The 14,036-nt window shown below is 25.7% G+C and overlaps 3 protein-coding genes across 4 annotated transcripts; 1 reads left to right on the plus strand and 2 right to left on the minus strand.

Moving 5' to 3' along the window:
* Window positions 1–143: 143 nt before the first annotated feature.
* LOC122636040 (zinc finger protein Dzip1) lies at window positions 144–4,747 on the minus strand. Its single transcript, XM_043826863.1, has 9 exons — window positions 4,340–4,747; window positions 3,883–4,247; window positions 3,425–3,793; window positions 3,216–3,341; window positions 1,997–3,151; window positions 1,732–1,909; window positions 1,144–1,669; window positions 952–1,069; window positions 144–859 (listed from the first exon to the last, which is right to left on the minus strand). The coding sequence occupies exons 1-9, from the start codon at window positions 4,458–4,460 to the stop codon at window positions 527–529; spliced, it is 3,291 nt and encodes a 1,096-aa protein (XP_043682798.1). The 5' UTR covers window positions 4,461–4,747; the 3' UTR covers window positions 144–526.
* A 566-nt stretch (window positions 4,748–5,313) lies between these two features.
* On the plus strand, window positions 5,314–12,076 carry LOC122636165 (ATP-binding cassette sub-family C member 4-like). Its single transcript, XM_043827135.1, has 18 exons — window positions 5,314–5,782; window positions 6,513–6,623; window positions 6,696–6,830; window positions 6,928–7,132; window positions 7,229–7,454; window positions 7,545–7,701; window positions 7,817–8,066; window positions 8,193–8,384; window positions 8,478–8,764; window positions 8,827–9,010; window positions 9,133–9,470; window positions 9,613–9,802; window positions 9,880–10,096; window positions 10,173–10,403; window positions 10,470–10,700; window positions 10,803–11,104; window positions 11,178–11,825; window positions 11,913–12,076. Exons 1-18 carry the CDS (start codon window positions 5,709–5,711, stop codon window positions 12,003–12,005), a joined length of 4,071 nt encoding a protein of 1,356 aa, XP_043683070.1. The 5' UTR covers window positions 5,314–5,708; the 3' UTR covers window positions 12,006–12,076.
* Window positions 11,064–14,020, minus strand: LOC122636168 (DNA replication complex GINS protein SLD5). Of its 2 annotated transcripts, XM_043827139.1 has the most exons (4): window positions 13,808–14,020; window positions 12,434–12,985; window positions 11,198–11,580; window positions 11,064–11,093 (listed from the first exon to the last, which is right to left on the minus strand). In XM_043827139.1, exons 1-2 carry the CDS (start codon window positions 14,018–14,020, stop codon window positions 12,497–12,499), a joined length of 702 nt encoding a protein of 233 aa, XP_043683074.1. In that variant the 3' UTR covers window positions 11,064–11,093; window positions 11,198–11,580; window positions 12,434–12,496. The 2 variants fall into 2 exon arrangements, with proteins under 2 accessions (XP_043683074.1, XP_043683075.1); XM_043827140.1 differs by lacking the exon at window positions 13,808–14,020 and having other exon boundaries at window positions 12,434–13,637.
* Window positions 14,021–14,036: the final 16 nt, after the last annotated feature.

The following is a 14,036-nucleotide window of genomic DNA, read 5'->3' on the forward strand; positions in this document are numbered from 1 at the left end:
TTAGTCCGCGGGTCTCCAACTGCAGCAACCTCCACGCGGTGGGACCTGGGTCGGTAGTACTTAAGATATATCAAAATTTTATGATAGTGAAGTACTACCGAGCGAATGGCTGCTTATCTTAGTTAAATTCAGAAATCTCTTCATTCTAATTGTAACTAAACGTTAAAGTATTTATTTTTTCCATATCTGATAATACTGCTTGTCTTTTATTCTCATTTACTTTACTTAAATGTATCACTGTTAACTAGTTGGTCTCCAAATGCAACAAACTCTACGTGATAAAGTCTGGATCAGACTTCTCGCAATGTAGTGGAATAAGGTATATAATAATATAATATAATATATATATAATTTGATGCAGATTCGATAAAAATGTAATTGTAAGTAAATATTTATAAATATAACTTTTATAATTGTTCTGATTCATTGAAATAATTATTAATAACTTATAAGTCATTTATGAGTGACAAATCAAAATAGTACACATTACAATATTTGTAACTGAATGCATCATACAAAAGTGTTTTCATTCCGTTTGTAAAATATCATCTATATCCGCTTCTAAATTAGTATCATTAGTAACGGGTAATGTCTTTTGTGATTCTATAAAATTAAGTTCTTTCTTTTGTAAATTCCGTGGTGTTGGCAGTGGAAATTTTATACCATTAACTTTAGAATTTACTGTTAATTTTGGACTCAAATTTTCTAAACTTGAGCTATTAGTACTAATTGAACTTAAATAAGGATATTGTGCAATTTTATTATCTTGAGTTTCTTCCTTTTCATTATTTTCTAAAATAGAAACTGAAGGAAACATTGCTTCAATAGATCCTATAGGTTTCTTTCTAGATATAAGTAGCTAAAAATAAAAAAAATATTATTTGAATAAATCTTTAGAAAAAATTTGTAGAATACATTTGATTATATATAATAAAATTATTCATAGATTACCTGTTTTTCTATTTTTTTTGAAATTTCTGCTATTTTTTCAGCTTGTGTCGTTTTTAATACAATATTATCGACACTAGGAGATTTCCGTTTTTGAAGTTGTGTTTTTTCATCGGAAATACTTTCAATAAAAACAAAGATAAACATTATAGTAATATGTATGTGTTCATAATTATATCTATTATAATATAATACCTTGAAATATTCCAATCACTATCATTTAGTTCTGTTTGTTGAGATGAAGATGATAATTCTTTATCTTTCTTATCTTTTAGATTAAAAAATACTTTTTTTTTGGTTGAATTACCTACTGAAACTGTTGTAGATTTTAAAGAACCTTTATTATGTTTTGGTGAAGTAATAAAACTTTGTGTTACTTCTTGTCGCTTCAATAAACTAGTTGAGTCATTTTGCTTTGGAGTAGACGTTTTCTGAAGTTCCCCATTCATAAATTTTACTACGTTCGAAGAAGTTTCTTGTGTCTGATTTTTATCATTTATATGCTGATCTAACATAGACTTTGAACTTCTCTGAGAATTTACAAACTTTGGAAATGTTTCATTTTCACTAATTTCATTGCTTTCCTTTTCATCGGCATTTTTTGATACATTTTCTTTTGGTACAATTGAAGACTTTCTTGGAATTTTATATGTATCCTGTGTGTTCAAATGTTTTGATTCCTCATCTTCTACATCCATTTTGAATTTCGTTGGTGATATATCTAATCGTTAAAAGAAAGAGATTTATTTTAACTATAAATAAATATTTAAAAAATATACTTACAAGAACTTTTTGGTATGCTAAATGTTTTCATAGCTTTAGATTTTACATTAGTCACAAGTTTATCTAATGGTGATCTTTTAACTGACTTGGATTGATGTGATATACTATTTTTAATAGAAATTCTGTGAAGAACTTCTTTAAGTATGTTACGTTTTACTTCATTATATTTAAGAAATTTCTGTAATATAAATAAACATTATACTTGGTAAACAAGAACACTTTTGATTTAGAATTTGTATTACTTTTAATATAATATTAAATTTACCTTAGAATATATACTTTGATGATGTCGAATAATCTTCATTTTTTGTTTATATGATACTTGAGGTATTTCATTCCATTCTGGATCTATTCCTAAATCACGTAATTTTTTCTGGAATGTTTCTAGTATATCTTTTTTTAATTTTCCAAGAAAGAAACTGTTATTTGGAGAGGTCTCTGTAGATTTAAGTAAAGGAGATATTACTTCATTTTTATTTGACAATATAGTGTTTTTTTTAACACTGATAACTTCAGAATCACTTTCTGTTTCAGATTCTGTTGTAGTATAACTTGATGTTACAGAACTTACAACAGGTTCAATATCAAGAAAATTTTTTGATATTTTATGATTTTCTACATTAATTCTACTTATTTTAGAATCTACATTTTCAGAACTTGACTCTGTAGATTCATTCTTGTCATTTAAAATACTTGGGATACTGTCTTTATTTGAATGTACCTTAATGAGGCCAGTTTTGGAATGTTTTTGTAGAAGTTTTGATTTATGATTTATCTGACTTTCATTTTTTATTTCAGATACCTTAACTACATCAAAACTTTCAAATTTTTTAGAAATTTTATCTGTAGATTTAAACTGTTCTTTTAATTTTATCTCTTGTGCATTATAATCAACGCTATTTAAAAATTTATCAGCATGTTTAGTTTCATGGTAATTTTGCGAAATTTTTGATTCTGACGATACTGATTCCACTCTGGACTTTTGCCTTAATATACTATCCGTATTTTCAATACGAATTTTGTCTCCATCCCCATTTTCGACAATTCTCGTATTTTGGATATATGTGCTTTTACCATGTTGTATCATGGGTGTGATAATATTTTTTGTCTCTATATTATTAAAATATTTATTTAAATCTGTTTGCATTTGTGAATTTTGTAAGCCATGAGACAAAGAACTTAGCTGTTTACTTTGTTCTATTAAAATGCTTGATTGGTCTTTAGATTGTTTTTCTAGGGCATTTACTTTAAACTCATATTCAGCTTTTATAAACTCAGCTGCCTGTTGTGTCAATTTTAATTCTGAAGTTATTTTTTCTATATCTATACGATGCTGATGATCCATTTGTTGTATTTTGGATTTCCAATAATCCTCTTGCATTCTAAGTTTATCATGCATTTTTTCTATATCCGGGGTAAGCTGAAAAAATATAACAAAATTCTTTAATATACATGAACTTTTAGTGTGTTATTTATTTATGTACCTTTTCAAGAAGTTGATTTCTTAATCTCTCTATTTCTTTTTCTTGTTGACTTACTAATAACTTAACATTAATCTCAGGTACATTACCATGTACTTTATAAGGACTTTCATTTTTATGCCTCAAATTCTGTAAACAATATAAATTTTAAAATAGAATTAAGATATTTAAAAGATAAAATGTATCATGTATATATAGAAATAAAGACCAACATTGATTTCAGCTAAAAGCAAACTTTTTAAATCATTAATTTCTTCATTATTTTTTATTTGTTGTCTTTCAATTAATTCATATTTATTTACATTATATCTAATACTGTCATTTTCATTTTCATTTTCTTTATCCTTATTGTCTATTTTAACATTATTCGATATTTTATCAGATTCATTTCTTATAACTTTTTCAGCTTGATTAAGTCTTTCTTTTAACATTTTTATCTCATTATGTAATTTTTCAGTTTCAGCTTTATAATGATCATGTACAGGTGATGTTTCTGTAGATAAATCAATATATGAATGACGGCGAGCTATATGAGCTTTAACAAATGTAGTAGAAATAAATGACTTTGGACAATGTGGACACTAAAAACATAAAAATACATTTTATTAAAATTTATATCTTTGTTTAGCAATATATCTTATACATTTAACATAATTTGTAAATATATTACTTTATGTATTTCACCATTAGAATCTCCAATTTTTGTTTCAATCACTCTATTCCTTTCTTTAGTATTATCTTTGAAATTCTTTATTATTTCTTCCAAAGCTGTAATTTCTTTTCTAAGTTTATGATTGTCTTCAATTTTTAATTTTAACTCATCCTTTAATATTATTACACTTTGATCTAAATACTGTTTACAATAAAGCAAATATTCAACTGCTAATTGTGCAAGACGAAAAACTTTTACAAAATTGGAATCCAATATTTTTAGATCATATTCATTTTTCAAGTTATAATTTATTACATTATTAATATTTTCATCTACAGTTATAAAATCTCTTTCAATTATCACTCTGTCTATGTCAATAGAACCTGAAATAATAATACTAGTGATAATAAGCTTAACAATTACATAAATTGATACATACATAATGAAGAATTACGAAAAAAATATATCAACATACCTATGTGATTCCAATCGATATGAACTCTAGATTTATGCGTGTTGAAATGAAAGCCTGATTCTTTGGCAAGTTTTGGAAAATTATGGCACCACTTAGTGCCGATATGAAATGAAAATGCCATTATTTTATTTACAATTATACTTGCATTAATTAACAGATAAAAACTTTACTTAAGTACACTACATTTATCGACGAACATAATCAAAAATTGTGTAAAAATCTATGAGAATATATAATACACAGTTTTAACATTATTGACATATTCGAGATATATAGAAATATATATTTATATATAAATGTATATACAATAGATCTTTTGAATTTATAAACTAATGCATCTTTTTCGTACTCTATACTTGTAAATGAATGATATAAACAAAGTTATTTTTGACAGGTGGCTATCGTCAAACAACGCCATCTATTAGCAATTAAGAATAGTTTCAAGATACAAATAATTCAATATGATTTATTACATTAACAGAATTAAAAAAAAGAGAATATTTTGCAATTAATATTTGCAATAATTTTTATATTCAATAAACATTAAATCGAGGAATTTAAAATAATAAATAAAATAAAATGGATTTTTTCGTAAATCTAATAGAAAATTTTTCGATTTTTGAAAATATTTTCGCATTAGAAATATTTTTGATTCATCTAATCTAGCACATATAATACAATAATATTAGGATAATAATATAATAATAAATATATGATCATAATATAAATTCATAAATATATATTATAAATTATGTATTATATATTATATATTATATATTATATAACTATATCTTACTTATAATGTATGATAACAATCTTCATTGATAAAATGATAAAAGTATTTTTTATATCATCTGATAATCTAGTATCCATTTTATCCTTTCCATCTTTTCATATTTTATTCATCTATCGTTATTTAAATGGTTATAATTTGATTTTAATGCAATAAAAAAGAGAAAAGATAAAGAAAAAAAAATCAAATTCTTATCTTCTTGTAGATATAAATAAATCTCAAATCATTTAGAAGTTTACGTAACTTAAATCGTGTGCATTCACATTTGCATTGTGTAGTTACAGTTAACCATAACTTATGATACACTATGGATATCTGTTGCGTATATCATCGAATGTACATTATCTTATATTATCCTCTCTATTCCTTTTATGATCCAATACATTCTATTGAGAGTGTAGATAACTTTACGACATTGTCATTGCACAAGGTTTTATAAACTCTTGTCTAGTCATTCCTCTTAATAAAAGGTTTTAATATAAGCGGCTCAAATTATGCAACAACTTCGGTGCCATAAAGAGTGTTAATATAGATTTTTATATAGAAAAGAATTACATCTTTTGAAGAAATTAAAAAATGGATAGTAGTAAAAAATACGATAATCCAAATCCACGTTCGACAGCGAATATATTTAGCAAACTTACTTTTTGGTAAGATTTAATTTCAATTTCTTTTTCTTATTGTATAAATATATGAAAATATTATTAAGATCAATTTAAATTTCCTATTAATAAAATGACTTTCTTTTTTGTTTTTTAATATCTGATAATGTATTATTTTATAATGAATCTTTATATACATATGTTCTTATTCTTAATTAATTAATAATTGTACTTAAAATCTAAGTACAATTATTAAATTTTTACATATTATAATTAATTTTATATTACAGTTTTTTAATTTTTCTTTTTGACTTTTTGACTATTATATCATTCTTTCTCTTTCTGTTTTTATTATCTTTGTAATATCATTTTTTATCATATAATTACAATTTTGTTTCTATTAATGTAAATACAAGATTATATTCGTATTTTTAAATTTCTGTGAAAACTCTTTAATATATGAATATATGTGTATATATATATTTTTTTTAATATATTTAATTGTATGGTAATGTTAAAAATTATTTAGTTAAGGAAGAGATAAGTCATATCTAAGTTCATTTCAATAATTAGTATGTATTAGTCATTATACTATTTTGAGTATATTTATCTATAATATTTATCAGTACATTATTTTAATAATAACAAGATTTTAACTTAACTTATTACTATATATTATTATCATTAATTTCTGCTTTTTAAAATAAATAGTATTAAAATCTATGATGCATTAGATTTTTGCTTAGATTTTAGATCTAATTATGAATTTGTATTTTAGGTGGTTAAGACCATTATTTTTATATGGAAAAAATCATGATTTAGAAGTTAAGGACCTTTATAACGTATCCTCTAGTGACGTCAGTGAATTATTAGGAAAAAAATTAGAACGGTAATTATATTATAATTAGTTTAAAGAACATGTTTGAAAATAGTCCATTAAAATTTAACTCATCTATTGTAGAAATTGGATAAAAGAATTAAAAGCGGCAGAAGCAGCTGATAGAAAACCTAAATTATATACAGCTTTGCAAAAGACATTTTTATCATCATTTGCCTATTATGGAGGATGGACTTTGTTTTTATGCATAGTTTTAAAGTAAATAGCTATTATAATTGATTATCATTAAGCGAAGTATATTATTATAATTGATTATTATTAAGCATTTTAATATAATTTATGTCGAATTTCATAGAGTCTTGCAACCATATACATTGGGATTGCTTATATGGCACTTTGATCCTAGAGCAACATCATCTGTAACAGAAGCATATATGTATGCTACTGCTGTTGTAGTTATGATAGCATTAACAGCAATAATTAGTCACCATATTCATCTAGGTCAAATGGAAATTGGCATGAGAATGAGAGTAGCATGTTCATCTCTTGTTTATAAAAAGGTGATATTAAAATCATGAATTAATATTATATATCTGTTTACAAGTTATAATTCTTTTTTATTAATTCATTATATGCATTAATATTTCTTATTTTAGATTTTACGATTATCACAAGGTACTACTACTAATACCACTTCTGGACAAATTATAAATTTACTATCAAATGATGTGTCAAGATTTGATCAATTATTTACATTTTTACATTACATTTGGATTATGCCAATACAAGGTGCCTTAATCTCTTTCTTAATTTGGGAAACTGTTGGTATAGCTTCTTTAGCTGGTGTCTTTCTTATAACAATTCAAACAATTCCTGTGCAAGGTAAAATAATTTCACGTATATGACCATTATTGATTATATAACAATAAAGAAATAATATTTACGTTATGTATTAATTTGACTTTAATTCAGGATATATGAGCAAATGGACAGCAAATTTAAGATTAAAAATAGCGATAAGAACTGACGAAAGAGTTCGTTTAATGTCTGAAATTATTAGAGGAATTCAAGTTATTAAAATGTACACATGGGAAAAACCATTTGAAAAACTCGTTAGTCTTTCAAGAAGGTAATAATAATTTCTTTATATTTTGGTATATTTAGCACAGTTCTTTGTTATATTTCATTGATGTGTTACTTGGATTTTACTTATCTCATGATAAATTTGTATGTTTTTATTTCAGTCATGAAATTGATGTACTTACATTAACATCGTACTTAAGAGGATTTACCTTAGCTACTTTTATATTTACCGAGCGAACAACATTGTATTTTACAATCATGGCATATGTACTTTATGGAAATAATATATCTGCTGATAAAGTATTTTCAATGGCTCAATACTTTAATATTCTCCAAGCTACTATGGCTATATTTTATCCTATGGCAGTAGCTTTTGCTGCTGAAGCTTTGATATCAATAAAGAGATTAGAGGTAAAATATATTTAAATTTATTTTTAAGTAAATAAAATCGTATATCTCAAATAAGATAAGATTTGATAAGAGAAGTAGCAGACGTATATGCATTGCATGTTTTTTTTATTTCTTTTATCAATATAGAATTTTCTGTTATTGGAAGAAAATGTGCCTTTAATTCGTGCACTGCCAAAAGATGAGAAAAATAGTATTATTTTGAAAGATGTCACTGCTACCTGGTCAGAAACCACTATTGTAAGCACTCTGCATGATATCAATAACTACATAGGATTTGGTAAACTTTATGCTTTAGTTGGTCCAGTGGGAGCAGGCAAGGTAACCTACCATTTTTATATATTCTTTTATATAATGTAATATTATAAACTTAATAAAGCATTTCTAATCAATTATTTTTAATTTATTTTATAGAGTTCATTTCTTCAATTAATTTTAGGAGAATTAAAAATATCTCATGGACAAATAAATATTAAAGGTAGCATTTCATATGCTAGTCAAGAATCTTGGTTATTTGCTGGTACAGTAAAAAATAACATTTTATTTGGACAACCATATGATCAAAAGAAATATCAGAAAGTTATCAAAGTATGTGCTTTGCTTAAAGACTTTGAACAATTTCCACACGGTGATAAAACATTGGTTGGAGATAGAGGTACTGCACTTAGTGGAGGACAGCGTGCAAGAATAAATTTAGCTAGGTAGATAAATTGTGTATGTACATTCTAATTATCATATCTATAATTTTCTTTGTCATTTTTAGAGCTGTATACAGAGATGCTGATATATATCTTTTGGATGATCCTTTATCTGCTGTAGATGTACATGTTGGTAAACATTTATTTGATCAATGTATAAATGGATATTTGAAAAATAAAACGAGAATTCTTGTAACACATCAAATACAGTACTTAAGAGATTGTGATTACATAATTATACTTAATAATGTAAGTATAATATTTCAAAGTAATAAAATAAAAGATCAATTTATTAATGCATGTAAATTTAATATTACTATTTATCAAGTATAATATTTATAAATATATTTATATATATGTTTACAAAATAGGGTAAAGTGGAAAATGAAGGAACATTTGCAGACATTCAAAATAAAAAAATTAATTTTTTGAAATTATTAGTAAACGATGAATCAAAGGAAAAAATATTAGTTAAAGAAAACAGTATAGATTCTACTTCAGATATGTTATCTAATTTTAATACTACAGAGGATGAAGATAATGAACCTCAAGAAACAGAAGAGTTAATGGCTAAAGGAAGCTTATCGAAAGTTGTTTACTGGAAATATTTTAGAGCTGGAGCATCTATTTTTGTAATTATAGCTTTTTTTTCTTCTATGATATTGGGACAAATCGGAAGCAGTGGTAGTGATTATTGGGTTGCTTATTGGTATGATTCTTCATAATGTTTTTCAAATCTAAAAAATATTTATTTATAAAATTTTTTAATTATAAGGTCTACAATTAAATAATATTTTTACTTTCAATATTTCTTATATATAAGTGAGTATATATATATGTATATAATATAGGACAAATCAAGAAGAAATGAGATTAAAGGAAGAACGTAATTTTATACATTCGCAACATAATTTTAACACATCTGTATTAACAGATGAAAATGAAAATTCTACAGACTTCAGAAATGGTACAGTTGATAATATTAAACATGTAATCTTCAATGATTCTTCCATAATCCAGAATATAACAGCTGAGAATATGGTTGGTAATATGATTTTTAATTTTCCGTGAAAATTCTATATATATTTTGCTTCATGTAAAAATGTTATTCCATTTAGACAAACGTGAATGTAGTGTCTACCAAATTATACGGCCTTGATACACATACTGCTCTATGGATTTATGGAGCTTTTATCGTTGTAAGCATAGTTATGACTACAACTAGAAATCTTCTATTTTTCAAAACATGCATGACAGCTAGTAAAAATCTACATAATTTGATGTTTTCATGTTTACTTAAAGCGCCTATGCAATTTTTTAATACAAATCCGTTTGGTAAGCATTATCATGTGATTTGCTTGATCAAATAAAAAATAAATAAATGCTACAATGAAACATATTTATGTCATAGGTCGTATTCTCAATCGTTTTTCGAAAGATATTGGTGCTGTCGACGAAATCTTGCCAAGAACTATGATAGAATCAATTCAAATTTTTGCAGTAATGTCAGGAATTCTAATCCAAGTTATAATAATTAATTGGTGGACTATTATTCCTGTATTAATCATGGGTTTCCTATATTGGAAAATAAGAAATATTTATATGGCAACTGCACAAAATTTGAAACGTCTGGAAGGCATCAGTAAGAAATCTATTTTACAATTTTTAGGGTCGATTATTAAATAATATCTATTGTTATCTTTTTCAGCTAAAAGTCCAGTCTTCTCTCACGTTAATTCATCTTTAGTAGGATTAAGCACAATTCGTTCATCTAATGCACAACTTATGCTTTGCAAAGAATTTGATTCACATCAAGACTTACACACTGGTGCATATTCTTTGTCAGTTTCAGCTGCTACTGCTTTCGGATTTGCACTTGATACAGTTTCTGTTTTGTTTGTGACTTTTGTTACATATAGTTTTATTATTTTTAATGATGGTAAATATCTGTTAGAATAGGCACAATTAGAATAATGTTTATGTATCTATTTATATTAATTTAATGTTTTTCTATACATTATTTTTTATGTCAATATTTCAGGGAATACTTTTGCTGGCAATGTAGGTTTAGCTATCTCACAGGTTCTCATTTTATGTGGAATGTTACAACATGGTATGCGTCAAACTGCAGAAGCTATAGCACAAATGACTAGTGTAGAGAGAATATTACAATTTACACAGCTTGATGAAGAAGGTCCATTTACAAGTGATCCAAGTAATAAACCATCACTTGAATGGCCTAATAAAGGCGAGATTAAGTTTGATCATGTATATTTGCAATATTCTAATTCTGATCCACCAGTTTTAAAAGATTTAAATTTTATTATACAACCTGCAATGAAGGTACATTATATGCTTTTTATTTTTATAAATTATATATCTGTAAGGTAAACCTTACTCATATTTTTTCTTTTAGATTGGAATAGTTGGACGTACTGGTGCTGGTAAATCTTCATTAATTTCAGCCTTATTCCGTTTGTCTGAATTCAATGGTATAATTTACATAGATGGAATTAATATTAAGAAGATTGGTCTACATGATCTTCGAAATAAAATTTCAATAATCCCACAAGATCCAATGCTCTTCTCTGCATCATTGCGAGATAACCTTGATCCCTTTCATAAACATGATGATGCTGCTTTATGGGCTACAATGGAGGAAGTAGAATTAAAAAGTGCATTTACTTCTTTAGATCATCAAATAAGTGAAAGTGGCAGCAATCTTAGTGCAGGACAAAGGCAATTACTTTGTCTTGCACGTGCTATAATAGAAAATAATAAAATTTTAATTCTTGATGAAGCCACAGCGAACGTCGATCCTGCAACAGATACATTAATACAAACTACAATTAGAAAAAAGTTTCAGAATTGTACAGTATTGACAATAGCACATAGATTAAATACTATAATGGATAGTGACAGAGTATTGTTGTTAGATCATGGCGAAGTACTCGAATTCAATCATCCATATATTTTGTTAAAGAATGAGCAAAGTCATTTTTATGAAATGGCAAAAGAAACTGGAGATAATACAATGAAACAATTTCACATTATAAGTGAAGAGGTAAAATTATAGCACATAGATTTTCTATTAATAATTATAATTGTTTTGCAAAATTTATAAATTTTATAATACGTATATCATTTTCAGGCATATAATAACAGCAAATTCAACATGTCTACAGAAATTACAATACAGAAAAAAGAAAATTTGAAAATTTTAAATGGTAATTCTTCGGTATAATGATAATGTATATTTGTATTATTTTGTAATTCAAAAATAAGAAATATATATATATATTATCATCAATACAATCTTCTTTATATATAATGTTTTTTATAAATCATCACATAAATAATTTTTGAATATTACCAAGTGAAACTCTTTGAATATCTCTTCTCTTTTTAGCTATTAAATTTGAAGGAATTAATATTACAGTACATTTGTATTAAATTTAATTACTCAATCCATTTTTTTCTTTATTAAATATAATATGAGAAAAATTATATTAAAAAAATATTTGTTTACGAATTATGAATTTTTCATTATTAGTCTTATAAAAAGATAAAATTTTACCCATGGGAAAGATAAATGAACATAAAGAGTTTTAATGTCTATTTTATATTGAATGTAATATAGTAAATAAGGTAATATTTAATATATGATCTTACATTCGAAATAAAATTTGTATCATATTTCTCTTGAACATCCATTAATGAATTTTTATTGTTTTATCATATTAACTGCACTGCACCACTTTTTACTAGATTAGCAATAGCATTGTACTGGATAATATGTTGCGAGCCAGCTTCAAAGTCTATTTCTTCATCTATGACACCTGGTAAAACAATACCAGTTATTCTTTCGTTAGCTCTTAAAAAAACATGAGTTTGCATATTCGGTTTGGTGCTAATTTTATCAATTTCAAATCCTTGAAAGCTAATAGGCATATGTTGTAAGGCCACTGTTTTGAAAAGATTTTCGACACTGCCTAAATAATCCTTAGCGAATCGAAGTTCTCCTGGTGTTAAATAAGCTTCATCTGGTTCTCTCCCAGCTTCCTCTGACAATATATGAATAGTATATTTCTCTATTTTCTCTAAACGTATTCTGAGATAACTAGAAATAAGGAATCGTATTCTATCGAGTTCCATTCTATGAACGACTAAGCGTAGATCGTCTCTTTCTAACCTCTTCATGTTTTCTTCCATATGACTTATTTGCTGCAACATACAATCGACAAGATCGAATTTATGTGGAAGAATTTCTGGAGAAAATTTCTCATTAAGCCATGCATTTTCAATTGCTTCAAGTGCGTTCTCTGCTGTTAACACTTCCTCTTCCTCAATTTCTAAATCTGCTATTTCTTCTCTCAAAATATCATCCATTATCTTTTAATAATATTATTTGTTGAATCAATGCTTTTTTCAGATGAAAACCGTATTAAATATTATCACAAATATTAATATGCTTTACTTCAACTTTTAACAATCGGATTATTGTAGCCACTGATTACAAATACCGTTTAGTATTTAAATCGTTTTTCGTGTCATGAATCTCGATTAATATCGATTTATCGACTTTTTCGACAGGGCGCTATACATCATTAAATTTAAAATGAAAAAGACTTGTAGAACATTAGAAAACCATTCATAAATTTGAATTAATTTTGATTCTAAAAATATTAGATTAGATTTTGATTTCGTTGAATTAATCATTAATATCATCGATTAATGATTACATTAATTAAAGTCAAAGTCTTACATATTTAACATCGAAAATATATAGAACATTACTATAAGCTCCTTATGTGATGAAACCATATTAAAACGCAACATCAATAAAATATAACATATACTAAAAGAAAATTAATTTCAAGTAATTTAATTCGGCCTTTTAATTTGTTTATAATTTTTATAAATAAAAAAAGGTACTTTTTTTCTTTTATACTCGTTATTATTACATGTTCTTCTTTGGAAATTGTAGAAAAGTTGTGTGATAATGTCACATAAGAGTTTTATCCTTACGATTCTCAAGGTACTCACGAAGAAATCGAAGTATACTTCAGTCTTTCGTGTTCTATTCTTGTTGTACCCTTGTAAGGTTTCTGTGTGCGACATTGAAGGTGCACCAAGGTATTCTTTAATTCCTTTTAACTTAATAAGTACTGTCTTAAGACTGTTTGGAGATTTAGATGAAGTAGTCATATAGATAAGAAAGAATAAGGGTACATATGGAGTCAAGTTGGGGCATCGCATTCATATTTAAACTGGA

This window comes from Vespula pensylvanica, chromosome 20, assembly GCF_014466175.1.
Source record: "Vespula pensylvanica isolate Volc-1 chromosome 20, ASM1446617v1, whole genome shotgun sequence".
Lineage (NCBI taxonomy): Eukaryota > Metazoa > Arthropoda > Insecta > Hymenoptera > Vespidae > Vespula > Vespula pensylvanica.